At 49.9% G+C, this 27,578-nt stretch overlaps 2 protein-coding genes across 4 annotated transcripts in view; one reads left to right on the forward strand and one right to left on the reverse strand.

The window, feature by feature from the left end:
- PTBP1 (polypyrimidine tract binding protein 1) overlaps window positions 1-17,022 on the forward strand; it is a 30,584-nt gene extending 13,562 nt beyond the window's left edge. For 2 of the 3 annotated variants that reach the window (XM_040537645.1, XM_040537646.1), the window contains 13 exons: window positions 1,911-1,986; window positions 2,943-3,115; window positions 4,084-4,230; window positions 5,536-5,706; window positions 6,516-6,626; window positions 7,020-7,194; window positions 7,793-7,870; window positions 9,146-9,294; window positions 11,942-11,975; window positions 12,470-12,562; window positions 12,942-13,158; window positions 13,398-13,475; window positions 13,875-17,022. In XM_040537645.1, the coding sequence (XP_040393579.1) occupies window positions 1,911-1,986; window positions 2,943-3,115; window positions 4,084-4,230; window positions 5,536-5,706; window positions 6,516-6,626; window positions 7,020-7,194; window positions 7,793-7,870; window positions 9,146-9,294; window positions 11,942-11,975; window positions 12,470-12,562; window positions 12,942-13,158; window positions 13,398-13,475; window positions 13,875-14,007 (1,635 nt within the window). In that variant the 3' untranslated portion in view covers window positions 14,008-17,022. Of the gene's footprint in view, window positions 1-1,910; window positions 1,987-2,942; window positions 3,116-4,083; window positions 4,231-5,535; window positions 5,707-6,515; window positions 6,627-7,019; window positions 7,195-7,792; window positions 7,883-9,145; window positions 9,295-11,941; window positions 11,976-12,469; window positions 12,563-12,941; window positions 13,159-13,397; window positions 13,476-13,874 lie in introns of all 3 variants that reach the window. The other variant, XM_040537644.1, reaches the window with a different exon arrangement.
- A 4,034-nt stretch (window positions 17,023-21,056) lies between these two features.
- On the reverse strand, window positions 21,057-25,589 carry PLPPR3 (phospholipid phosphatase related 3). The gene is made up of 8 exons (XM_040537643.1): window positions 25,452-25,589; window positions 24,802-24,899; window positions 24,408-24,593; window positions 24,176-24,305; window positions 23,714-23,909; window positions 23,580-23,637; window positions 23,252-23,425; window positions 21,057-23,177 (listed from the first exon to the last, which is right to left on the reverse strand). The coding sequence occupies exons 2-8, from the start codon at window positions 24,874-24,876 to the stop codon at window positions 21,912-21,914; spliced, it is 2,085 nt and encodes a 694-aa protein (XP_040393577.1). The 5' UTR covers window positions 24,877-24,899; window positions 25,452-25,589; the 3' UTR covers window positions 21,057-21,911.
- Between the last annotated feature and the right edge of the window lie 1,989 nt (window positions 25,590-27,578).

A 27,578-nucleotide genomic window follows, 5' to 3' on the forward strand; every position in this document is an offset into this window, starting at 1 on the left:
TGCCTTTGGAGGACCTGGGCAGCGCGGTGCAGGTGACCAGCAGTAGTGCATGAAGCATGGTTTTGGAACCTGGCCTAATTTCCCCTAGTCAGTACATCAAAGTCCTTGAGCTCGTCTTTGAAGAGGCAGCAGTGAGTCGTCAGACAAGAAATTCAAGATTTGAAGAAGAAAAGGAAAAAAAGCACCACCCAAACCCCTCTGTCTGTAATTCGGTGTTCTGGGGCTCCTTGCGTGACCTACTTTTCCAACCTGTTTGCTGGTGCGGCAGCAGAGCTTTTGTTATCTCGCAGATACTGTTACTGCAGTTGCCACCAGATACGGGGCTCGGTGGGCGATAGGGTTTCTGGTGGCCGCGGCGTGCAGCAGGGGATGTTTCCATCCAGGTGCCTGGGAGTTAGCAGAGGGATGAGCTTGGTTGCTTTTTTTCTGCTGGTAGAGGTCTTCTAGTGTGACTACTGTGTAAAAATCGTTTTGAAAGCTACGAAAAGTGCTTCTGTAACTGGATGTATATTACTGTGCTTGCTTGCTGCTTGCAGTAGGCTTTAAAGTCTTCTCTGTAGCTTGTTTGAAATTCTTACCGAGTTTAAGTGGCATTGTTTCTATAAGTATAGATGGTGCGAAGAAGTAATTTGTTGTAGTGTTTGCTTTTTGCCTTAGTAATGCTTTTTTCATACTTCCTCCTTAGGTTAGCACAGTGTATTGGTCAGTGCAGGTAATTTGGTGACTCTGCAGGGAATGCTGCAATGAGTTGAAATGCGTTAGTAATCTGTTAGAGGTTGGTTAGCATTATTTTCAGGGAGTGAAGAAGGGAAATGCTAAGCTCCTGCACTTCCCTGTCTGTATGCCAATAGGTGGAATTATACCGTGCCTACAGCTACTAAAAGGCCCAGAATAAATGCATTTCTGTTAGTTCTGTGGTATCAGTTTGAGCAGTGTAATTCCAGTAGGAGCAGTTTGTTCTAGTTTTTGATCAAACGTGTTCTTCCATAGTTGAAATGCATGACACTGCAATATGGAAAAAAATCAAAGATGTTGGCATGCTCTGAGCTTCTCGTTCTGCAAGTAGCTGTGACTTTAGCAGTAAGCTCCTAGTGCAAAATTAAGGGCGTGATCACAGATTTTGTACCAGTGATACTCAGGTTTCTCTACTTCAGAATGCTTGTCTGTGTCCTCTGACTGGAGTGTGCTTACTGAGACTTTTACTGTTGTCCTAGAAGAGTGCAAATTATTGTATGCCTCCTCCTGTAAAAAATAAAAAGTAGTTCTTTCCTGGGAGCTTCATTTTCTTGATTTTTTTTTCCTCCCCCATTTTCTGGGGGGAGGAAGGGGAAGAGTTCCATTTCTTTCAGTTCTCAACATCTCCAAGTTGCGTTGTCTCACTGTCACTGGAAAATGGCATCTTTGACCAAATGAGTTGTAACTTGTCTTTTGCTCAAGACTTCCTTAATCTTGGTAACCCCCAGTAAAATGGCTGCTCTCATCATAATGAATGGCATTAAGTGAATTAATGCGTAGGTGAGACCTATCTGTTTTGCTGTTTCAGATCAGCTATGGGGTTCTAGCTTAACTTAATGAAAATGTCATCTGACACCTATAGTCAGATCCTTTTTTCTTAAGGAGAAAGAATGTGAATCTCAGCGCATGACGCTTGATTTAGTGGCTTCAAACAACTCAGCAATGCCTCAGCTCCTGAGATTCCTAGTGTTTAGCTATTGGGTAGTGCTACTCAGTTACTAAATTGGATCTTACTTATATTTAATTTATGATGACAATGAGGCTGACTGTCAGTATATTTTCACTTCTGTTCAGCTTCTCTACAACTTAATCTCAATTGTTTTTCTGCTTTCAGAATACGTGAATAGGATTTAGTAAAGATGCTGTCAGTTTACCTTTCTTCTTTTCTTTTCCAGCGGGGATCTGACGAGCTTTTCTCTACTTGTGTTACTAACGGACCCTTTATCATGAGCAGCAACTCTTCTTCTGCAGGTAATATTGCCTATAAGAAAAGAGCAACATATGATAAGTATTGTGAGTACTGAGGTCTGTTTTTTAGTGTCATCTTAATTTTTAAATCTCTATTTTTCTTACTTATTGAGCCCGTTGTAAGATGTTGCTGAACAGTAAATGTCTGCCCTGTACTTTTAAGGTTTGCAGACTGGAAAATTGTTGCAGGACAGTTGCTGAAATGATTTTTACAGTGTTAGAATGTGCAGGTTTTGCTGTAGACTTGAAGTACAGGTGAATTTAATGTAGGATTGTTTTGGCTGTATATAGCAATTTGCTGTTATTTAGGAGTCTTACACCATCTAGAGGTTAGTAATCCCTTGCAAGACAGAATTCTTAGGTGCTGAGTTCAGAACTTTGCCTTCTGTGCTTGCCAGTGTCTTGAAATGCCTTATTTTGGCCTACCGTAATCTTCTGAGGCCCTTACTGTTTTTCCTGTAGCTTCCCTGCCAGACTGTATCAGCTAATGTCTGGTATTGTGCTGCTGATAGTCTTTTGCCATATGTATAATCCAGCTGATCTAAAGTTATTTTGAGTCATATTATTTGTTTTAGTATCACTTGATCTAAGAAGTCCCTTTCAAACTGCTTCATTACTAAGAATGTCAAAGTGAAAAGGAACAAAGCAGCAGTCTAAAATTAATGGCTCAGACCTACATGGAGTAGAGTTGTGGGTGGGGTTGTGTATGTACTGTAAACAAGCTGTAAAATGGCCACTGGAGAGTTGATTCCATTGCACTGGCATTCAGCTACGTCACTCACATTCATGTCATTTGAAAAATGAGTAAAACCATGTGTATTCAGACTCTGGTTAAGTTAGACCATGGAACTTCTCTGTAACAGCGATAACTGATGGGGGAGCACCATGTATGTCAGAAGTGGTAAGTGCATGTATGTTGCATGGAACTTGCTCTTCTAAGCAGTGACTTTTTTTTACAGCTAATGGAAACGACAGCAAAAAATTCAAAGGTGATAGTAGAAGTGCTGGGGTCCCGTCCCGAGTAATCCACGTCCGTAAGCTGCCCAGTGACGTTACGGAGGCAGAAGTCATTTCTCTGGGCTTACCTTTTGGCAAGGTCACCAATCTTCTAATGTTGAAAGGAAAAAATCAGGTATTGTTCCTAACTGGAAGCAGAGGTTGTCAAAGGCTTGTCATCTTGTCAAAGATTTTGTCATCAGTAAACCAGATCTTAAGTTTGAACAACTGTCGTGCATTAGGAGTCAATAACTTCTGCATGCTATGTTTTACTTTTCTACAATTGTCCCATGAGCTGTAGAAAATACTATTTTCAGACTGTACATGGAGCAAGTCCGTAATTATTGGTTGTCATTTATAATTAGCATTATGCTTGGTTTTAAATTACAGACCAGGTAAACGACTTGGACAGCAGTGCTGTGAGTTGGCCTTTTTCACTCAAGCTAGCTTGGTAGTTGAGTAACCACCAGTGTGACTTTGCATATTAAGGACACCTTTACAGGTACAAAAAATGAACTAGGCAAAGCTGAAACACTCTTGGGTAATGCAGGAGGTGTGCGCTAGTTTGGTAACTAAAATCGTCTCACAAATTAAGGAGTAAAAAAGCAAGCCAACTTTAATCATCACTTAAAATGCTATGTCTTTAATCTTATTATGAAAATGCGCCTCTGATATGTTGCGTGGTATGATTATATGTAAGTACTTAATGTAATGACTCGCTACGATCCTTTGCATTTTTGCTCTGAAGTAGAGGAGACCATAAAGGTGTGGAACAATGAGTAGGCTTACAGCTCTGCAGAGAAGTATGGAAAGTCGCTTAATGTAATATGTAAGTGTTCAGAGTCTGGGTTATTGCTCTATTCTAGTGTTCCTGCAGATGTTTCTGTGGTTGCCAGTTAACTAAGGGTAGTGTAAAGATGTTAGGGCGACTGAAACCTTACATCACTGTCAGTCTGGTATGTGAATGTGTGGAAATCAATGCTTTTTGTTTCAACTGCAAGTTCCTCCTGAATTTATCAATCGCGTGCTGTTGTTGAGTGTTATGTTGTCTCCTACTGTGAGCTGCTTCAGTAAGATGTTTGATTGATTTGGCTTTCTGTTCAGGCTTTCATAGAAATGAATACAGAGGAGGCAGCCAACACCATGGTAAACTACTACACCACAGTCACTCCAGTCCTTCGAAGCCAGCCCATCTATATCCAGTTCTCCAACCACAAGGAGCTTAAGACAGACAACTCTCCAAACCAAGCAGTTAGTTTTTCTTTACGTTGTCATACTGGTGGGAGGGACGGACAGTTCTCAGCTGATTTTGCTGCTGGTTTCAAGAGACTTGGTTTAACTATGGAAGTATTAAAAAGCATGATGATTTCCTGTGAATGAATGTAAGTGCTTCTCATCTAGGTTCTAACAGACTGCTTTCAGAATGGGTGCTTTTGATTGCCTCTTTCCCCTTGCTAGTAGTTTTTCATTTGCTACTTTGACTTTTACCACAAGCTTGTAGTTTATGGAATAAGGTCTCCTATAACAGCTTTTGTCCAAAGTCTCAGCAGACTTAAATGAGCTGCTAAAACTGCCTTGATGTCGGGAAGATCATGCATTATAAATACGAGATCATGAGAAAGTGTTTAGCATTCTTTAATTAGAAACAGTAACTGAATGCATACAGACATGATTAATTTCTAGTGCTTTAAAAATGCTTCTAATACTTGAAAGTTTTATATAAAAAGCTCTAATGGGGCAGAACTTGTCTGCCATAGAGTATTTGTTACTGATAAGTGCTACCTTTCAGGCAGGCAGCACTTGAACACAATGATTCTTAATACTGTGTCAGGTCTATCTAGAGTTTATGTGCAGATGTGCTCTGCACGGTATAAAAAGTTCCCTTTTTTGTCTCAGCTGCTCTTGGCAATCTTTCAGGACAGGAACACTGGAAAGAAGTTCAAGTTACTTGTGCCTCCTTATCAGGGTTGGCTGCCCAATACACCCAGTTTGCCTCCTCTCATTTTTCAGTCTGATTTACATCAGGATCAGAGCATCTAATGCTGTGCAGATGAAACACCACTACTTGGTTCATCTAACTAGAATTTGGCGCACAAGTGAGCGCAGTGTTGTACGAGAAGGGTGAATCTACAGGAACCTGCAAGTCCATTTCCGCTCCTGGATCCCTGTAGAAGCTGTGCATAAATCGTTTAGTTTTTGTCAGCTTCTGTAGTATTCTGGAGATGGTGGTTCATTCCAGGAGAGCCTAGTTTTACCTCTTTCCTAAACACTGGAATAATCTTGCTCCATTGGTAGGTGCTGAGCAATATTTTGGCAGTAGCATAAGTACTTCATGCTTTACATAGTTTGTATTCTGCTTTGCTGTTATTGGTAGGGGTGGCCTGGTATTGCCCATGTTTAAAATGTGCTGAAATCGTTGTATCCCCGCCTTAGGAACAGTAAATTGCTACCTGGTGTTCTGCTGTTGTGTACTGTGCAGTTGGGAATCTCAAGAAAAGCTGAATGTGTATTTTTGCAAGCAGGAGTGTCAGTCTAACAGGATGTTTGGTTCTGCAGCGTGCCCAAGCAGCTCTGCAAGCAGTGAATTCTGTTCAGTCGGGAAACCTAGCGCTGTCAGCCTCTGCTGCAGCAGTTGATGCAGGAATGGCAATGGCTGGCCAGAGCCCTGTCCTGAGGATCATTGTTGAGAATCTCTTCTATCCTGTCACTCTAGATGTTCTGCATCAGGTAAAACATTCCAACACTTCTTGAAGATTGTCCTGGAGGAAAGGGTAGCAACAAATATGGAATTATTGTATTTTAAATGCTGGTGTTCTAACATCATGTGTCTTTATCTGTAAAGCAAGTTCTAAGAGGAGCAGCTTTGAGCATAGCTGTCAGATTTCTACTTTCTAGACACCCTGACACATACGTGAGGTTCATCTATTTTTGGTCCCAGTCTGGCCAGATTTTAATTTCCAGAGATTTGTCTGCCCACTTTAGTTGGATTGCAACCTGGTAACAGTAGAAAAGACCAATATTCACCTTTTCAAGACTGCTCTTCATATTCCAGTCATATTCTAGTTATGGTTTTGTGGAAGTAGTTGCTAAGCATCACTGTGGGAGGTAGAGGGAAACAAATGTAGTATATACGAGTCATTTAAGCAGTAGCCTATTTGGAAAGTTTATTCCTGCTGTCCACTATGGTTGCTTAACTTAATCTTCATGTTCAAAATGCAAGCTTGACTGCATTTAAGAATCCCTAAAATTCTGGAAAATGTTCCAGCTTATGAAGGTGTGTATGAATGAATCCTATATAAGATTTCATGACAAATTGAAAACTTCATTAAGGATGCACTTCAGTAATCCTGTCACTTCTTCTAGTCAGATGCTATGATGTAACATAAACAATGCCTGATACAGTTTAAAACCTTACATTTTCAAGCTGGAAAGCTAACAGGGCATAACTTATCGTTTCTGCTCTTAATAATGGAGGTGAAATACGAAGTTCCATTACTGGAAATGAGGTAACAAGGCATGCAAATATTATCTTGCAGATTTTTTCCAAATTTGGTACAGTCTTGAAAATCATCACATTCACAAAGAACAACCAATTTCAGGCTCTGTTACAGTATGCTGACCCAATGAGTGCTCAGCATGCCAAACTGGTGAGTAATATGTTTGCAGTGCTAAACACCTGAACTATTTAAAATTCTAAGCTTGTTTTTGCTAATGCTTGTTTTTGTTAATCTTAGACAAATGTTAGAAATTAACATTTCGGAGTACCCGCTTATCATATTAGGCTTATGTAAGCGTTACCCTAATGGCAGATTGCATGTGCAGGTGGGAGGGAAATTCACCAAGGCCAGTATGGTGTAACCTGAGTGAGTACTGAAGGGAATAGAATGGTGTGATGCTAACTCCACACAAAGCAAGATACCTGCCTGTCCTTGGATGCAGCACTGCCTGGAATGATGTAACACCTTCTCTCTTGAGATCTGTTACTGTGATATATAATATAAATACATCTTGGATTTAAAAAGTGATTTATTTCCTTGCAGTCTTTGGATGGACAGAATATCTACAATGCCTGTTGTACACTGCGCATAGATTTCTCAAAGCTCACAAGTCTCAATGTAAAATACAATAATGATAAAAGCAGAGATTACACACGGCCAGACCTACCTTCCGGGGATAACCAGCCCTCTCTCGATCAGACCATGGCAGCTGCTTTTGGTGAGAATTCTTAGAGTGGGAGTAGGACAAATGTAACTGATACTTCTGCCAGTTGGGGAAAAGGAGGGGATGTAATCCTAGTATATTTGGTCATATATGATTTTATAATACAGTGTGATTGGGAAATTTTGGAATCACTGAATCTGGCTACTGCAAAATACTAGTATGTACGTATGGTTGTGGGTGCACATTGCTGCTTTGAATGCTATTTTTTATTTGTGTGGACTGTTTTAACATGTTACCATCTGTCTGGGCTTCTAGTGCCATCTGCTGTTCTGACTACAATGCAGACAGCAATAATTTGGGGTGCTGTAACCCATACTTTGAAAACTACTGTGTTTAAACAGTTACGGGAGTTGCTAGCTTGTGTTGAGGTCAACAGCTAACTTCTATTAGCTGCCAGACCAGCGGAGTTGGAGAAATGCTCTTTCTTCATTTCTTGAAGACACTCACTATTGTTTGAGACACTTTTTACTTAGTGGTTATGGTTTAGCTTCCAGCTAAATCTTTATGTTGAAGGACATATGGAGGTGTTACAGCTCAGTCTAGAGTTTTCTTGCTGTTGGCTCTCTATGTATAATGTGTATGTCTTTCCCAGGTGCCCCAGGAATAATCTCTGCCTCTCCATATGCGGGGGCTGGCTTTCCTCCTACCTTTGCAATTCCTCAGGCTGCAGGTACTGTACTTCGTAAGTTGGAATTTTATATAGGTTCTCTGGTTGTTGTTGAAGCATCTTGATGTTTTAGAGCTGAGTACTGATGGGGGGCTAGTCATGTAAATCTGAAGTGCTGGCATTTGGCATGTGAGTGAATGGTGTTTCAGTACATAATCTCAACTAGGAGTGTGAGTGTAGCAGTAGCTCCTCTGCCTCGGCTATATTCGCACGGAGAGAAGAAAATCTGAATGTGAGTTGGTAAAGGCAGAATTTAAAATTACTTTACTGGGAAATTTAGGGGAGGCTATTAATCTTTTTGTATTCAGCACTTCATGCGGTTGCTGAGGTTAGGAACTCACTTTTACACCTGTTAAGGTGGTTAGAAGGAAGGAATCTTTTGCTCTTTCATAAGTATTTTGAGTAAAGCTAGTATTTAAGCATCAACCGAATTACTTGCACTACTATATTTGCACTGAGGCTTACAGCTCATGTTGCAGATAACAATGTAACTACTTACATGAGTAGCCAAATGTCTGAGTTTAAATACTTAAGCTTTAGGTGCTAGACTAAACAGTTTTTACTTTGTTTTTCATAGCATACCAAGCTATGACTTCCCTGTAACTTGATGTAATTTCCTTCCTAATGAGAAACAAGTACAAAACAAATTGTTTAACCACTGATATTTTTCATATCTTGTCCTCTTGAGGAAATAAACCATGTCACTTTAAGTAATTTCATTTAATTCATTACCAGTGGTTTCCAGAACTCTAGCTCTCCAAAGGAAAGAACTTTAATACAGTGAGGTGCCAGGTGTTGTTGTGAGCGATGTAGAAATGCCTGTAAATGAAACTGTGTTTCTCCATTCATGAGAAGTTAGCTGATGGTAGCATATAATATTCTTTTATATGCATGGTTAAAGATTGAAGCATTTTTGGCATGTACTGGTTGGAAAGACCCTTACAATTGCACCGTTTGTGATGCCTTTCCTGCACCAGCAAAGCTGAGGCTTTGTGCTGATTCCGCTTCTTGTGAAATGTGAAAAATATTGTAGTCAACAAGATCGTGCTGAGGCATCTGTTAAACACCAGGCACTGCAAGAGCAATTACTATTAGAAATTACACCATTTCCTGCAGCACCAGAATTGGAGGCTTCTGTTGCTGTTAGTACATAGTCACTGTGTTTTGAATGGTTACTTGCATGTTGCAGAAGGTGCCATGTTCTCCCTTCTGGTGCAGCAAATACACTAGAGTACGTGCTGTTAATTTCTTTACTGGTTAATATTCTTTAATTTCCAGGCTTGTCAGTTCCCAATGTTCATGGAGCACTAGCTCCTTTGGCTATCCCATCAGCAGCAGCTGCAGCGGCTGCAGCAGGACGGATTGCCATTCCCGGCCTCACTGGGGCAGGGAACTCTGTTCTGCTGGTTAGCAATCTGAATCCTGAGGTTAGTGGAGTCCTAATTTTACTTTTTTCTCCTTCCTGTTACCTCTACTTTCACTTTCTGAACACAGATTATGCTGAAACTCATTGAAAGTGAAATCCTACTATATCTTAAAGGAAACGGCAAAACTAGAAAAGCAGATGATGTGCTCTGCAAGCTCTGAACCTCAAAGCAGATCAGTACTCTAGTTGCTGAAGGGAAATGAGGAAGTCCATCTTTCAAATTAAAATCTTGCTCTTCTTTGGTTGAAAGCCAAAGATGCTGCCTGCCTGCTCTTGTCCCACAAAGACTACAATGCCTGTCCCCTTCCTCCCTTCCATTTGGAACCTCCCTGCCATTCCCATGCAGTAGTGTCATTTGGGTCACAGAATAGTCATGTCCATTCTTTCTTTCCCTTAGCATGTTCTAGTTTTTTAATACATTAATTCAGAACTACAGAGAGAGTTCATTCTGACCTTTACTCTTTCTGTGTAGTGTCTGGACCCCTGCCAGCTTGACTTTGTACCTGTGCAGTTTTCCTCTGCCATGTGCTTGCACATTTTTCCTTTCCAAGATTCCTGGAAGGTTCTCTTTTTAGCTAAACCCCATAACAGCTCACAGTTTACATGTTCAATTCCATTTAACTTAGTGAGTTGAAATACTTGGGTTTCTTCAATAACAAAGCAGGAAAATTTGAACAAAAATCTTTAATGGAAGACTGCATCAGAGAACTTGATATGGGTATCTTGATTTTTTTAGTCAGTTTTTGGCTCTTTGTTGGATTGAAAGTGTAGAATCTTCTATTGTGTGCAATAGAATATGAGTCTCTGAAAGCACTTTAACTGGTGGGACTGCACACACACCTTAATACTACTTTGCAAAGCTATAAAACTTACCAGTGATGTCAGAGTAACCACAAAACCTCTTTTGCATCAAAGGAGAAGCCTGGATGTGATGAGTAATCAAAAAATATTCAACTCTTGATGAGAGGCACTAATTGAATCAGTAGTTCAGACTACTCTTTATCTGTCATTACTATTTTCTCCAGGGCATGAAATAATGGCAGGGGCTGTGATACCAGCTTTGGTTTGGATGAGTTGGTTTTTCTGCCTAGGAACTGCTCTGCCATTCCAGGAACTGTCATCTCTGGCTTGGTCCCAGTGACCTGCTGTTCAAACAAAAGTCTTAAATATTAAAAGCTGGCATTGCTGTTCTCAACTGATATAATACTGTCTAGTTTTTTTCTTGGGATGATTTTGTGTAGTCTGGATGGCAGTGATAGGTTAAAGACCGTGCTTTACCCCTATTTAACCTGCATGTGTCTGATGGTGTGCACAGTTCTTGTTTAAACAGGAGCAAGCAGTTATTTCATGCCTTGTGATTTTTTGAGCTCTTCACTATCCATCCAGCTTATCTTTGGGCTAGAGAGACTTTGATACTTGTACTGAAGCTGTGAACTAACAGATCTGAAACTTTTTCCATTGCCTGTATAATCAGTGTTGTAGAAACTTACCTGTGCCACAACCAGTTAGTAAAGAGACAGTATTTCTCTGGAGTGACTACTCCACAGCGTGTAAGGCTTTTTCCTGAATCAGAATCCTGGAAATTAAAATGACTCTTTTCCACGGTGAGTGGAAGAAGTCTGGGTGTTTCAGCTTGCATTGACTTTGAAAGCACTTTTATCTGTGTGCAGTTAGTGTTGTTGCTGGGAGCAGAGATGCTTTTCCTTTCTGGATTAGCAGCAGTACTGGGCTTCTGCAGTGTGGGGCCAATGTGCTGAGACAGATGGAAGGGAACAGACTTCTGTTGTAAACGTGGTACCAAGCTCCTTTATAACAAGAACTTCTACCAGGCCTTTGAAGTACTTCTTTTTGTAGTGGAATAACTGCTCATCCAGATATTTTGCTCTATATGCAGCAGGTAATATCTAAATTGGCTTTTTTGGGTGTTGTTACAATTAAGTATGCCATATAGACTACTTCCTTCAGTCAGTGGTCCTAAAGCAGCAACTACAGCTGTTTTGACTTGACAGTTGAAGTCATTTCTTCTAAGAAATGCTAGTAATCAAAAACAGTATTTTTAGACAAATTTTAGGGAATACCATTGCAATTTAATTAGTGTTAAAGCCTGTAGAAGTCACTCTATTGTGATACTGTCTCTTACTTCTTTGTATATCTTAAGTAAAAATGCCTTTTCTTTATCGTTGTGTTCCACTAGGTAAAAACCTATTAACTGTTTCTGTAAACAAGTTATTGTATGTAGAATTCTATAAATCTGACTGATGGAACACTACATATTTCCTTATGTATTTACTGACCTGTGTTTTTTGCTACTTTTTTCTTTTCTCCCCCATCCCTGAATTTTTTTTCTTCCCCTGATCCGGAATTTCTTTGCCAACTGACTGCACGGTACTTCTGCTTCCTGTTGTTGCTTGAAACAAAAAATAAAAACATTCCCCTTCCAAAAAAAAAAAAAACCCTGCTCTTCGGAAACCAACCTGCCCTTCAATATTAACCATCTTGAAAACTTCATCATCCATCAACCAATTTCGCCATTTCCTGCGGGGACTCTGCCCTTCCTCGTTGTGGACGATTTGTGCAACCTCGCTCTCCCCTTCGATTCCTTACCTCTTCCCTGTCCCTCCGCTGCCTTGCTCTGCTGTTCTCTAAAGAGAGTTACACCCCAATGCCTCTTTATTCTTTTCGGTATGTTATTATTCACACTTTTTATTACCTTGTTTTCATTTATTTGAGATTACTTTTTTTTGATACTTCAAAAATGTACAGTTTGCAGTTTGCCATTTTTTGAATGCATAATTTTTACATTGTTTACTTAGTTGCTATTTAATTTATTTTGCCTTTATTTTATGTTCGGTTATGCATGGTTTATTGCTTTGCATGTCTTTTTATAAGAATTTTAAATTGTGGTAGCATGCTAAATTGTCCAGTCTTCTGGCATTTAGATTTTTGCTTTTTTTTGCCGAAACCCAGTATCTTTTTCTTTAATGTATTGTTCCATTATTATTCTGCTATATAAGAATGTTCCTTAAGTAGAGCAGAATAAGTAAAACATGGTTGGAATGAGATTAGTTCTGGTTGTGAATGAATGTTTTTGCTCTTGGATTGATTAGCTAATATTAAGTTGAATGAGACTTCCTTTTTTCCCCCTACCTGAAACTATTTTTCCTCACTTTCTGAAGGAGTCTATGGTGATGTGCAGAGGGTGAAGATTTTATTTAATAAGAAAGAGAATGCCCTAGTTCAGATGGCTGATGGAAACCAGGCTCAGCTTGGTAAGCAAGCTTAAATTTATCGGATTGTTAGCATTAAGAGATGCTGGTAATCAAAGGTTTAGTATCAGTGCTTTCTCCTCTTCAAAAAAAAAAAAACAATGAAAACACACAAACTGTTTGTGCCCTTAATTGCTTGCCTTCATATGTAGGATGGTTTTGGTGCAACTCTAGAGAAGGTAAGGTTTGTTTATGCAAGATAATCCAGAGGGAAAATAATGGAATAAGCAGTACTATAAAGCGGAGTAATAACACCTGTCGTGGAGTTCCTGGAAGATGTGATAACTGCATAGGGAAGAACTCAAATGAAATTCTAGCTTTGATATTTGTCTGAACAGAACTGAAATACCATTGTAGTCAGTGCTGTCTTTAACTGTTACAGCTATGAGCCATTTAAACGGTCAGAAGCTTCACGGGAAGCCAATCCGTATAACATTGTCCAAGCATCAGACAGTGCAACTTCCCCGTGAAGGACAGGAAGACCACGGTCTGACTAAGGACTACGGAAATTCTCCTTTACATCGTTTCAAGAAACCAGGCTCCAAGAATTTCCAGAACATCTTCCCCCCTTCTGCCACTCTTCATCTGTCCAATATTCCGTAAGTATCTGCATGGAGAGTTTGTCTCTCTCATTGTGGAAATATTTGCAAATTTAGTGTGAGTGTGAATGTTGTCAGCTTTTTAACTTCTGGCAGAAGAAAAGATTGCCCATCTTCCTGTCATTCCTCAGTCTTTCCAGTCCAAAGAGCTACTTGACTGGTAGAGAATTTAGGAAAGGGTCTGATGGGAACTGTTTTAGAGGTGGTGATGTACATTTGACTGGAGACATTTGTTTCAGACCTTCAATAACTGAAGAAGACCTCAAGATGTTATTCTCAAGCAATGGTGGGATGGTCAAAGGATTCAAATTCTTCCAGTAAGTGGTTTCCTCTTACGTCCTGTCCTTACCCTGGGCTCTCCAGTGTGAAAAAGGTAGAAGCACTTGTTTCTTATCAAAATCCAACCCAGGTTAAGAGAACGGCGAGCAGAATTGTTGCTTATGTAGTAATTGACTCATCTGGAATAAAGAATTCTAGAGTAAGCCTGGATTGGGTTCATGGTGAATGACTTGATGAAAATCTTAGGGTAGCTGAGTGAGAAGTTTGGATAGTCATGTTTGTCTTACAGATGTACTCTTCCATGTAAAAGGACAGTATGTTGCAGTTATCCAGGCAGCTGATTTTCTGCCTGGTCTTGAGTGCTAGTTAAGAAAGCATGTACTGACTTAAGCTCTGTGTACAATGGTACTGAATGACTTAAACTTCTGTCTTGTCAGGAAGGACCGTAAAATGGCTTTGATCCAGATGGGCTCTGTGGAAGAAGCCATTCAATCACTCATTGACCTCCATAATCATGACCTGGGAGAGAATCACCACCTGCGTGTGTCCTTCTCAAAGTCCACCATTTAAAGCTTTGGAAGGCATGAGACAGAATGGACTTAACCTCTTGGGTTCAGCCTTGACCTTAGAAGGCTGAACACTAGGGTTTCAACTTCCATCATTCCAGAAAAAAAGCCACTTTAAAAATGCAGCTGAAGTGACCTTAAAAGACCAGAGATTTTATTTTTTTAAAGAGAAATCAGTTTACCGGTTTTTAAAAAAAAATTAAATCTAATTCATATTGCTAACCTTGCGGTGATGGGTAACAATCTTGACTGTTCAAATAAATCACAAGTTAAAGTTTACACTTTGGAACCTGCTCTGGGAAATTCCCCTCCCCTCCTGCTCCTCCTCCCCTGAAAAGCAGATCCCAACAAGTTTATCAGGTTTCACATTGATGCCTTTTTTTTCTTTACCCATCCATGCCTTGAAAGACCTAAAACCACTGTGTAAATTCACTTTTGCGCCTTTGAGTCAGGATTTTGCAAAATGCATGGTGTATAGGAGCTCCCAACTCATCCAGCACAAAAATAAGTTGCATTGATCCTACCTAAACTGTGCATCTGCTATCCTGTGCCTTAAACTTTTTTCTTCTTTTGGGGAAAACATCTGAATTGTAGGGATTGGATGGGAGAGTTGAGGGGAATGGATGAGCTCTGGCTCACTAGATCAGCTTATCGTAGTGAAGGACTAATGAAGCTGGCAAAGTGGATAAAGAAAATATTGGGCTTTGACTCTTTAGGCAGTTGTATCCCACTGTCCATGATGTCTCAATTTGCATAGGATCATGTCTTCATGCCACTTTCCAATCTGCTTGTGGTTTATCTCCATCTGCAAACCTTCCAGTGGGAGTTATTTAAGATCCTTTGTGTGTAATGTTCAGACCAAGTAGAAAGGTCTGGGTGGGGAAGCATTCCCAAGACCAAATCACATTCCATTGTCAATAGCAAGTCAACAGGCTCTGCCCTTCACAAGAGCGTTGATCAAGATATGAAATTAACCACTGTTGGACACTTGTGAAGATGAATCATAAAGAATTTGTCAAATTGTGTGTATATATATATATCTCTAAATACTTGGCTAGGATTTGAAGAATTATTGAATATCCCACATTTAGAAAGGTGTTCATGTGAGTCACCTTCGTGCCCCTAATTTGAAATTAACGAGACCAATGTAGCTCTGCCATCATTCTTATAGCATGTCTTCAGCATTTGAGCTTTTTGTTTTAATTCTTGTATTATACTTTTTGATGCAGTTGCTGTCATCTGTGCCTAGCAATATTTCCAGTTGACCAAATATTCTAATCTCTTTATATGCAAAAGAAATAGTTTAAGTACCTTTTTATAGAATGATAAGATGGTATAAACGTAATCTAAATTTACTCCTTTGTGGTATTACCCTTGTATACTGTACTTTCTTATTTTTTTTGTAATTGAAACTGTAGGGCAGGAATTTAGTTATCAGGCTGAGGTCATGACTGAGGATGAATTAATGTAATGACATTGATGAAACATGCTAAGCTAAGCAGACTTTTAAAGCAATGTGTTTGAGATAACAAGCACAATTAGCTTGTGAATTTAAGTAAAAGGACCCAGGCTAAAGTTTTTACCTTTAACCTATAAGCCCAGATATTTTAAGTTATAGGAAGGGAATCTATTATAAGTAGAATGCAGATTGTTTTTTCCCAATGATACAACGACCATTTTTTTCTGGCTTACAACTCTTTCCTGGGCCATTCTGCCTTCTATTTTGTGTAATCCAATGTTGCCTTACGTTTCCCTCTAACCTGCAACCTGTTCGGATGCAAAATAACAAGAATCTTGTACTTTTTTTCAGGGTTTTTCTGCAAATTGTGGACCAAAGTTTGTTTTTAATTGTCTTAGTGTTGCAAGTTATGATTTCCTTGCTTAGTGTGGGAGCTCTTGACTTGCCTAGCACTGAGTGTTTGGAAAAGTCTTAACTTTTCTTAGTTCCTCCCTGAAATCTTGAGGAGATGCATTATGCTGGAGAAGTGTGTGAAGTCTGAGTGAGGGTTCAGCTTGGGTTGCTGGCATGAGATCAGTAATACTTGTCTGCCTTAGTCTTCGGTTGGAGGCTGAAAGGAGTGTGAAACCATGTTAAATGAAAGTGTTGCCCCCAGTTGAGCTGAGAAAAAGTTCAGCTGACAAGTAGACACTGGTTTCAGTTACCTCTAAATCTGAGTAAGCCTGTTAAGGAAATCTTGATCTGCCTCTCTGAAAAATCTCCGTTTCCTTGCCAGCATCTTACATTCAGTGGTGCAAATTCAGATGTCTTGGTGGTAGTTGTCAACTCGAATTAGTTTGCTCATCTGCCTTCCTTCCCAAATGGAAAACAGTAAATTGATTCCTCGTGTAGCCGGGGAGCACTGGCAGTGCGGCTGGTTCTCCTGAACATGCCCTAGGCAGCACTACCTTAAAGATCCATGCGCAACCCAAGTGGAACAGCTGTGGTGGTTTAACTTTTTAAAAGCATTCAATCAACCTCACCCAAGACACTGGGAAGAGGCTTATTGGAATGAAACCTGTCTGGTGGCCTTTAACATTGATTTGGTCAACCCACAGGCTTTATATATTTTGCAAAATGCAAGCAAGTGAATTGAGGTAACCCCAGAACCCAGACAATTGTGGGTTTTTCCTTTGGATCCCTGTGTTTGCATGTAAAGAATGTGAGTAACAAAAGGGTGTACATATTTATAATTTTTTTATACCTGTTGTAAGACATGAGGGGGCAGCAAAACCCAGTTTTTTATGGTGAACAGATGTATTGTATATTTTGATAACAGCTATTACAGGTTCAGTATTGTGGAAGGTGGGGTGGGGAGGGTAAGCATACACAACATCAGAATTCCATTGCCTCTTTCAAAGAATGTTTGTAATGCAAAAAGAAACAAAATTAAAACTATTTTATAACAACCTTTGTACCTTTCTGTAGCTCCATTATTTACTGTTCAGATTGTAGAAAGCAGTTATTGGCCAGTCTGTACTTGTGCTTTCAATAAATTTCTTCTGTATTCTTTGCTTCTGATTTTCCTCTCTCTTTATTGTGCCTATTTTGCTTCTGATTTTTCCTTCTAATGTAATTTCAGCTGCCTCATACATAACTTTGACTTTTTCACATACCTCTGGGCTGGCAGAGTGTTTATTCATACTAGCACCTCTGTGCAGGGGCCAGGATGGTGAACCAGGCCTGGGGCTGCGTGGGGTGACCAAAGCCCCCCTGATGTTCACACTCCAGCCCTTCAGAGCTTGACCAGTGAAGTTCAGAGGTATGAGGTTATAGGGCCTTAACTGATGCTCTGCCTTTGTCACATTCCAACACTTTTTTTTTTACTTCATGTTCCTAAACTTTCCATATATTCTAGCTAATATCCATGAAATAACCAACTCTCCAGTCAAATACATAATACTCTTTGTAGTTTTGTGCTCTAGAAGTGTTGAAGCTTTCTGGCTAGCTGGATGTCTTCGTGCTGAGTTTCCCATCCAGTGCCCTGGTGTGACCTGGCCAGGTTGCTGTTCTAATGACTGGGAGGGGGCTGGAGGCTTATCTTGGTTCTTGGGGTTACCCTGATGTGCAAACATGTGAGCTGTGTTGGTGGGCATACCTGGCTGTCCAGCTCCTTGGGGAGCGAGGCCTTTTGTCCTGGAGGTTTTGACCTCTCCACAAGTCCAACTCAGTTGAAGGAAGTACTTTCTGAAAGTAGATGCTCTGGTGTAGACCTGGACACCTCAGCATCCTGAAATTTGGGATCACGAAAAACAAAACCAAAAACCTCGAAGGAACCCCTGAGGCTCATGGCAATGTGCTCTGTGCTGTCCCTGTCCTTGGGCTCGGCTCGAGGCCTGTCCCTCTCCTTCCACATGTCTAACCAAGACGGCAGGCACAGCGCTGCCCTGAGCGATGCTTGGTGTATGCCATCCTCCAGCAGCCGAGGGTGTGGATGGAAAGCCCGTGTTCGTGGAGGTGGGAAGAATAAATGCTGCGTTGCTGGGTTTGTGGCTCTGTTTCCTGTCCATTGGCTGCGTTCCCTTTGTGTTGAACTGCATTAGCATTAAACACTGGCTTATTTTATAGGCTTCTTGGTTCTGGCTTCAGCCTCCAAGCTGGGTTCTGCAGGAGCCTCAGGCTACTGAAAGACATCACTGTTGTTCCTGGAAAGTGTAATAGGATTTGTAACAGCTGCCTCTGCCCTCGCTTGCTGATGTGCGTGTGAAACGCTGCTGCGCTCTGCGTGCCCCAGGCACTAGCAAGGCTGTGGGGGCCTGGCTGCAGGTAGGGGTGGTCCTGAGGTGCTGGGGGGATTACAGCCTCCTGGTCGCTGCTGCTGCAGGGGCTGCTCCTCCTGTCCAGCATCGCAGCAGCTCCCAGTGCTGCAGGACTGCAGCGCTGCCTGTGTCCAGGTGCAGAAAGGAAAATGCCTGCACTGGCTCACACGTGTGCATCTTCTGGCAGAAAGCTGACTCTCAACCTGTGCTTGTAATTAGACCATTTTCACTGACAATGTAGGGCAACTTTTCAAAAAGATGTTTTTAATTGGAAAATGCTGACTTAGGGGGACCAATATTTTGTTTTCAGTGAGAGAACAACAGCCTCATCTGCTCCCTGCCTCCAACAGATCATCCAAACAAGCTGCTGTGCAGTGTAAGATGGGGGGAGAGGCTTGTGCAGAATAAACACCAACATGAAAGGCTAGGCCAAGCATCCTGAGCGTCTCTGGCTATAGAAAGTGAATTCAGATAACTTGGCTTCACCACCAACTCTGTAAATGCTGCTGCTAATCCTCCGAGCACGCCTCTCATGGAGAGTCTGAAATGCTACTGCCAGCACTGGAGTAGTGCTGCTAATGCTGCTGGAGCTGAACCAGTATTTGCTAAAGCCACTTCCCCGTGTTGCTAAGTATCCGTGGTGTAGTCAAAGTCTTGCAGAGGTTCTTAGAGGGGAGAAAGGCTGCGCCTGTTGTCCTCGGAGAGCGGGACGGCAGCCCCGGGGAGCACAGGGCCGGCGTCAGGGTTCCCTGTGCCCAGGGAGGGGGGTGGCTCTCAGGTGGCTGCGTCAGGGTGTTGAGGAGAGCAAATCCCTGATCTCACCGCACGGACAGGGCTGTGGCTCCCCATGTCTCAAACCAACCAGAAGCGTGCTGCTACTTTGCAGGCACTGAGGGAATTTGCTTTATGCCCGCTGCTCCAGGAGCAATTAGCGAGTGGGGCCTGGCTAATGAGGCAGGTTTTCCCCTCACCCCCTCCTGCAGGCTGGGCACCCGCTGGCGGCGGGGCTGGGGCAGGGAAGCGGCTGCAGGGGGGTCCCGGAGCCCCCCAGGACCAGGCCCAACAACTGCCTCCAGCCGGGGGTCCCCACGGGGGGGGCTGCGGCACGGAGCAGGCGGTTGCCATGGAAATGGTTGGGTCGGGGAAGGGGCCTGCGATGCCGTTAGTCATGGCAGCGAGCTGGGGCCAGCCCAGGGCCCCAACCAACAGCTCGGTGCTGCCACTCGTCTTCGTCCCCAGCACCCAGGGGCCAGGCGGCCGCTTCGTGGGCCTCACGTTGCTCCTGCCGGACAGGCCCCGGCCCTGTGCTGTCCTGCGGGGGGACAGGGGCCGCGTGTCCCCCTCGTGTGTCTGGAGGAGAGCCGGGGGTGGAAGAGCTACAGTCACCTGCATCGTGGTGCAGGGCCCTGCCATGGCTGGCCCCATCTCCCAGGGGAGAGCAGGCAGAGCCCCCGGCTCCCATCACGCCGCCAGCCCCCTACCAAAGCACGGGACCCCCCCAGCTCCCTGGGCAGGCGCAGCCCAAGGGCACCCCCCTCACACAGCACCCACACCTCGAGCTGCTGCCAGCAATCCCCGCACTAATCCCCGATGGCTTTTCCAGCAGAGCAGTGGCGTTACGCTGGATAATCTATATGTTTGCAAGGCTGAGGCTTTGGGATATCCACTGCTAATCCAATTGGCAGTTTAGTGCCATCTTCACATCACCCCGCTTCTGGAGGACCGGGGGCTGTTGGTGCTGTCCCCGCTGCACCCCTGGGGTACAACAGTTCTGGGGGCACCAAGGCCATGCTGGGCGTGATGGGGGCTGCAGGGTGAAACCAGCCTGGAGTCCGTGGTGCTCCGGAGCTGCTGGGTGAAGCAGGGCAGCTTTGCTTCGGGCTGCTTTGCCACCTCTTTCTGCCCCAGCACACCCGCATTGCATGGCTGTCACCGTCCCTGCGTGCAGAGCTCCTGGGGAAGGCAGCACGCGGGGGCGGCAGCCCAATCCCACCCCCAGTCTGATTTATGAGCCGTGACAAACGGGAGCAGATGCTGCTCTGCGCTGGGGCCGGGGTCGTGCAGGGTTTCGCTGCCACCATACGGAGATGAGCTGGGGGGGGGGCAGCCTGCAAGGCTGCCTTCGCTGCGGGTGCCTTGAGCTGCCCTGTGCCACCCCCCCAGCATCCCCCGTGCAGCCGGGGCTCTGCGGTGCCCTCGCAGGAGGCCAGGGATGACACGGGGACGCCGTCCTCGTGGAGGCCAGCACGGCAAGGAGGGTGACACACGGGAGCTGAGCTGGGTGCCCGCATCCCCAGCGTTGCCACAGCAACGCAGCCAGAATCTGCAGCGCCTGCACTTCCCTCCCTGGGCGGCTCCAGAGCCGCGCTCGATGGCAAGCGGGGTCCCCGCGTCCTGCGCGTGGTGGCGATGGCGGGGTCACGAAGCCCCCGCGCACCGGGGGCCCCGCAGCCATGGTTGCTGGGGGTCGGACGGGGTGGTGTCGTGTCAAGCTGTATTAACGTAATTGCTCGTCATCACCTGGTTTTAATGGGCTGCAGCCTGGAACTGGTTTCTCCTGGTCCGTGGTGGGGTGGAGAGGAGCCTGAGCCCCGCTGGAGGCATGGGGGGGTGCAGTGGCTGCCTCTCGCAGGGGACAAAGGATGGGGCAGGGGGCTGCACACTGCTCCGCAGCCTTGGGCCAGTCCCACACGGCTCAGCCGGGGCTCCCCCGCTCCACCCAGTGCCCAAATCCTCTGCACCCCGTTGGGCCCTTCTGGAGCTGAGTGGAGCGTTGCCCCCCAAGGACGCAGCCCAGCTGGGGCACATTCACGTGTTTATTCGCTTTTCAAACCACAGCAGGTTCAGCCATTGCCTGGCAGATGCATTCACAGCTTGGAGACCCCCCCCCCCCCCCCCCCCCCCCCCCCCCCCCCATCCTCCACCCAGGGCTGCCTCCCCAGCAGCACCCGCCCCCCTCCCCGGGACCCCATGCACAGGGAATTCCCCCGGGGGCCTCCTGCCAGCCCAGGTGGGTGCCCTGATGCTGGCAGGACCCAGGCTGGCTGGGCAGACTGCGCCCCGTGCCCCCCGGTTGTCGGTCTCCCCACCCCCAGCACTTCCCTACTCCAATGTACACACTCTACTTTAGCCAGCACAGTATTTACACACGCCTAATGCCCAGAGCTCGGGCTCTGGACAAACACCCCCCTCCCGGCACCATCCCCCATCTCCCTGCCCCCAGAACAATCCAGCCAACGCGCAATCCCCACATGAGCCAGGAGCCCCATGGCACCCCCCCCCCCCAAAGCCCTTTAATGCTGTTTGCTCCCCTCCCACCCCACAGACTTACAATGCCAGAGTCAGAATAAATTACCCCCCACACCCCAAAATGTCAGCACCTGTGTTAGAGAGAGAAGTAAAGTCCAAAGTGCTTGGAGACGCCCAGCCCATGCGGGTGGGCGGAGGCATGGAGCCCCCTTTGCGCTCCCCAGGGTCCCGCGCACCCCTTGGCTGCCCCGGGCGGGTGAAGGTGTCTGGCCCCACCATTTTGTCACCCTGACGCTAAAGACAGCCCCGTCCTGCCACCTCCCCACGAGAGGGGGCCCAGCAACTACTGACCCCCCCCCCCTTGTAACCCCCCAGGCAGGGCAGAGGGCAGGCGGCAGGGGCTCAGTCCTTAAACCTCCGGCTGGCTTGCATTTTCCTGTAGTAGCTGTCGGCCTCGCTGTCCGTGTGCCCATCCTTGTCGGCCGGCTTCCTCCGCAGCGTGGACTCCCGGCTGGCCGTGCCCAGCAGCCCCTCGGGGGGGCCGTCCCCCCGCTCCCCGCCGCCCCCCGCCACCACGTTGATGGTGGCCAGGCTGCCGTAGCGCGGCTCATCCTGCTCGATGTCGCTGACAGAGGAGCCGGGGGACACCCCAGCGCTCTTGGCCGGGCGGAAGCCCCGGAAATCCTTGCCCATCTCGCCCAGCTCGTAGGCGTCCGGCCCCTCCGGCCCCTTCTGGGCCGACTTCCACTCCCAGGGCCCGTTGCCGGCGGAGAGGTGGACGACGGGGTGGTGGGGCGCGTGGGCGTCGATGGTGATGATGCTGGAGCTGTCCCGCTCGGAGGGTGAGCGGTACTGCGACGAGTCGGAGCTGGTGGAGGACGAGGACGTCTCCGAGTGCTTGGGGGTGACGGACACCATGCTCTGCTGCTTGGACATGGCGATGACCTGCATGAGGCGCGGGGGGTTGGCCACCCGCTGCGCCCCCCCCTTCTCCGCCACCATCACCCACTTGGCCCGCACGGCCGCCCCGCTGCCGGCCGCCCCGCCGGCGCCTGCCTGGCTCTCCTCGGGGATGTGCACCAGCTGCGAGGCGCCCGGCCGGGGCTGGATGAGGACGCGGGGCCCCATGGCCGCCCGCTCGGCCGGGCGCGCCTGCACCGTGGGGTAGAGGGATGGGGGCACGTCCTCGTCGGCGTCCCCGGCACCCCGGCCCAGCGCACCCGCCTCCTCCGCCAGCGTCATGCTGCGGCCCTCCAGAGACTTCTGCTTCCACTCGGTGATGAGCTGCTTGGAGCGGGAGGCGTCCACGGGGACGTGGATGGTCATGTGGCGCCGCGCGTGGTCGTCCATGGAGGGGGTGTTGACGCGGGGCAGGGTGTTGCTGAAGGTCACCATGTTCTCCTTGGCCATCGGGCTGCGGGGGGCCAGCAGGTCCACGTCTACGCTGGCGCGCTTCAGGCTGCCCAGGGAGTTCTTCTCCCGCGGCACCGGCCGCGCCGCCTCCTCCAGCCGCGTCTGCGGGTTCAGCTCATCGGTGCTCACTGACTTGTTCTGGTGGTACACGGAGTCGTGGCCCCGCTGCGTCAGCGCCCGCAGCGCATCCTTGGCCGGCGCCGGTGCCGGGGCCCTCTCCGTGGGGGCGCGGAAGTTGCCCACGGCGTGGTACGCCTGCAGCGGGGAGAGCGCGGGGTCAGCGGGGCCGGGGCACGCGGCACTCAGCCCCCGCGCCTGGCAGCACCCACCAGGTAGGCGGCGATGCCCGAGCCGATCAGGAAGCCCACGTAGACGTCGGCGGGGTGGCTGCGGTACTGCGTGATCTGCGTCAGGCCGCAGATGCCGGCAGCGATGGCGAAGGCGAAGACCAGGATGGGCTTGAGGAGTTTGGTGCTGTCCGAGATGATGGAGTTGAAATACATCTGGGGGGGGGGGGGTAGAGGCCGTCAGTCATGACACCGGCACTCGCTGCCTTCGCAGCACCTGAGTCCCCCCCCCCGGCGTCCCGGCCACGCAGGGCTCTGCAGGGCACAAGCAGCCTTGAAGCGCGTGGCGAGACGCGGTCCCAGGACTCACCGAGACGTAGACGGCAGCGAACGCCGACAGCGTCGCGTGCTGAGACGGGAACGTCTTCCTGCAGAGGGGACAAAGCAGAGCTGCTGGGTGGTGGTGGGGACACACAGGGGGGCTGTCCCCTCCCCGGCACGTACCTGGCGGACAGGATGGCGTGCTTGTCCGTGCCCGAGCAGATGTCCTGGGTGATGTAGGGGTTGGCGTCGCAGGGGGTGCCCAGCAGAGTGTAGTTCGGCTTGCAGACGGTCAGGAAGAAGGGCGCGTGGTAGCCGGTAGCCAGCTGGATCACATCTGTCACCAGGGCGGTGGCACAGAGCCCGAACACGTGGACGCCTGCGGGAGGCAGAGCGGGGGGGATTGGTGGTGTCACCCCCCACCCTGCACAGGATGGGGCCCCATGTGCCCCTTTCCAGCCCGCACGGGGCATCCAGGGACCCCCCTACCAGCCCCAGGGCACCCCAAAAGCGCCAGGAAGGGTCTGGTAAGGGGGTCTGGGTAGGGCTATGCATTGCTGGTCCTGGCTGCCCCCGCGCCCCCCCCCCACAGCCCCAGGACACCCCCGAGGAGGGCACGGCTGCCCGGGCTGCGGCACAACGTACCCACAAACCTTACGGTCCTGCGCAGGAAGGAGTTGAAGTTGCAGCCGCCGGCGTTGATGCTGCCCTCGGCACCGGCACGTCCCTTCAGCCTGGACTGCAGGCAGTACACGATGCCCTCCCCGACCATGATCTGGGGGGGAACCGGCAGCTCAGCGGGGCCCCAAAACCCAGCCCAGGCAGGATCCAGCCCCCCCGGCCCCCCTCCCGGCAGCGGGATGGGCCCGGGACGCACCGAGGCAGCAGGGGCTGCGAAGGCCAGGCTGAGCAGCATGAGCAGCGGGATGAGCTCCTCATTGGTCTCCACGTAGGGCATGGAGAGCGCCCGGTCGTAGCACTGGAAGCCCACCTTGGCCGGCTTGAAGAGGTCGGTCAGCTCCAGGAAGTACAGCGTCACGATGGAGGAGGCCACAATGGGCAGCTGGGGGGGCCGGGGGGGTCGGTGGGGGCTCCTCGCCCACCCCAGCCACCAGAGCCCCTGCTGGGTGCCCGAGGTCCCCAGGGGGCACCAGCTGGGTGCGGGGCCGTGCACCGAGCATCCCCGAGGATGCGCGGCCCCAGCCCAGGTGGGACCGGGGTGCTGAGGACGCAGCCCCCCTGCAGCAGCCCCTGGCCCACCCCACACCTACCTCCACGAAGTAGAAGCAGGGGAGGAGCGTCATGCTGTCCTTGGGCGCCTTGGCCTTGTCCTTCGGGGAGATCATGGTGCTGGGGCGGGCGGGGGTCCCTGCCGTGGGGCAGCCGGCGTCACCCCGGCGCTCGGCCCCACGGGGGGGGCCCCCACTGCATGGGGGTCGTGCTGCCCCCCCCCCCCACCTCCCCCCGAGGGGGCTGTGACAACAGGTGGGGCGGAGGCTCGGCTGTCGCGACAGTCCCCTCTACCGCGACATGCACTGCTGCGGTGGGCGTGGGGAGGGGGCGTGCCGCCCGCAGAGCCCAGCCGGGGAGGGGGGGGACAGGGGAGCCCCCCCCCCGGCCCCCCGAAACTTCTGACAAGTCCTGGGTGCAAAAAGGGGGGGGCACGAGGGAGGTGGAGCAATTGGGGGGCAGTAAGGGTAGGGGCAATAATGGGGGGGATAACGAGGGGGGAATAACGGGGAGGGGGATACCGGGGGGGCAATACCGGGGGGGCAGTACCGGGGGGGCAGTACCGGGACAGTACCGGGGCAGTACCGGGGCCGAGCGCGCCGCAGCCGCGGGCGGGGGCTCGGGGGGGGCCGGGGCGGGGCGGGGGCCCGTCCCTTTGTGCCTCCGCCGCCGCCCGCGCCCCCCCACTCACCTCCGCTGCAGCCGCCCCTGGGGGGCGAATCCGGGCCGGGGGGGGCGGGCGGGGCGGGGGCGTCCGCGGGGCTCCCGCTGGAGCGGGGATGCTCTGCCTCGGCCGAGCGCGGCGAGCGGCTGCTTCCTCCCCTCCTCCTCCTCCTCCTCCGCCGCCGCCGCCTCCTCCCCGCCGCCCCCCGCCGCCCCCCGCCCCGCCCCGCCGCTCCCGGCCCCTCTCGGGGCTCTGGGCGGCCGCGGGAGCCCGGGGGGGCCGGGGAAGGGGAGCGGGGGGGGGGTCGGGTGCGAGACAAAGGGACGCGGGGGGGGCGCGGCACCGAGCGGGGGCGGCTCCCCCCTGCTGCTGTGTGCCCCCCCCGTGCTGCTGTGTGCCCCCCCCCCGTGCTGCTGTGTGCCCCCCCCGCTGCTGTGTGCCCCCCCCCCGTGCTGCTGTGTGCCCCCCCCCGCTGCTGTGTGCCCCCCCCCCGTGCTGCTCTGCCCCCCCCCCAGGGCTTTGCTCCTGGCGCTATGGGGGGCAGAGCCATTTCAAGCCCCCATCTCCAGCCCCGCACTGGGGTCTCTCCCCCCCCCCACCCGAGCCCCTTGCCCCCACGCGCAGCCCCCAGCTGCTGGGCCTCGTGTGGCCGCGCCGCCCCCCATCACCCCCGAGCTCGGCTCGGCCGCTGGTTGAAGCCTCGAATCCCCCCAAGTTCAGGGCCAGGGAACCGGGGCTCAGCGCCCCTTGCCACCCCGGGGGCTTCCCAGCCCCTCTGGAGGAGGACCGAGCCCCCCCCGTGCCCCCCACCCGCAGCGGATCCCGGCCCCGTGCCCCTCGCACACCCCGCGATGCAGCCCCGGAGCCCGCTCAGGCCCCGGCCACCACGCGCTGCCCCCGTTCCATTTTCGGCCCTAAGTGGGCAGAAATCTCCCGGTGTATTTAACGTTTAAATCCCGAGTGGCTGAAAGCTGCGGCTAAGCTGCTCTCCCTGCGGCTCCGTGGGCCCAAAGCGCAGAAATCCGCACCCCCCCCCCCCCCCCCCGAGCAAGCCCGGAGTCCCCCCACCTCACCGGGCCCCCGGCGCTCTCCTCCCGCAGGGGGTCTGAGCCCCGTGGCCACGCGCTCCCCAAAACCTGGGGGTTGAAGGCGAGGCCGAAGCTGCCCCACGCAGGGACCCGCTCACCCTACGTGCCCCCGTCCTGCACCCCAACTGTAGGGCCGGGGGGGGGGGGCAGCGGCTGCCCCCGCCGTGCCAGTGCCCGGCCGGATGGGCCCCGCGTGGCCGCAGGCACGTGGTGACCTCGGGAGCGGGCGCATTTGGGTGGCTTTGGTGCAGCTGCAGCTTGGGACATTTGCACGGCAGCCTGAAATAAAACCCAGCAATTTTGAGCTGTAAAAACAGCACGCACATTAAAAAAAAAAAAAAAAAAAAAAAAAGTGTGAGAGAAGCAGCTACGTGGGCTCCAGCCGAGGCTTCCTTCCTCTCCGCTCATGGAAATCCCAGATCCCGTCCCCGCCGCGCTGGTGGCCCGCAGCCAGGCCGGAGCAGCCTGCGGGCGACACCGCGTTGGCCACGGCCGGACCAGGCGGTGGTGGCTGGGCTGGGAACGAGCCCCGGGCGATGCCAGTGCCTTGCCCCGCTGCGCCTCGTCCTCCCAGCCTGTCTGTGCAGCAGGCCCCGAGCCCCCCGTCCTGCCCCCCGTCCCCATCCTGCACCCCAGGGGCTGGGCAGGGGCTGAGGTTTTTGCGAGGTCCTGGCGTCGCCTGGGCAGGAGCCGGGACCCTGCAGGTGGTGGGGGCTCAGGGGATGAAAAACAACCCTCGGTGTGGGGCCAGGGCTGTGGCTCTGCTTTGGGGCAGGGGTCTCCTGCCTGGGGACCCCAAGCCAGCTGCTGGTGACCCCAATCCCACTGGCCCAGGGGGTATTTGGGGTCATGGAGCAGGCCAGAGCTTCGCTCGGCTGCGTGGCCCCAAGCACCCCCCCGGGACAGCAACCGGTGACCCCCGTGCTGGGAGCCAACGATGCAAAAATCCCCTCCCGCCCGTGCCAGATCCAACAGCTGGGAAAGGCTGCTTCCTCCCAGCTTTGTTTGTGCTGAGAACTCTTGACCTGTTTTATAAACCGAATGTTTAGATACACTCGATATTTTC

This window comes from Cygnus olor, chromosome 26 (assembly GCF_009769625.2).
Source record: "Cygnus olor isolate bCygOlo1 chromosome 26, bCygOlo1.pri.v2, whole genome shotgun sequence".
Taxonomy (NCBI): Eukaryota; Metazoa; Chordata; class Aves; order Anseriformes; family Anatidae; genus Cygnus; species Cygnus olor.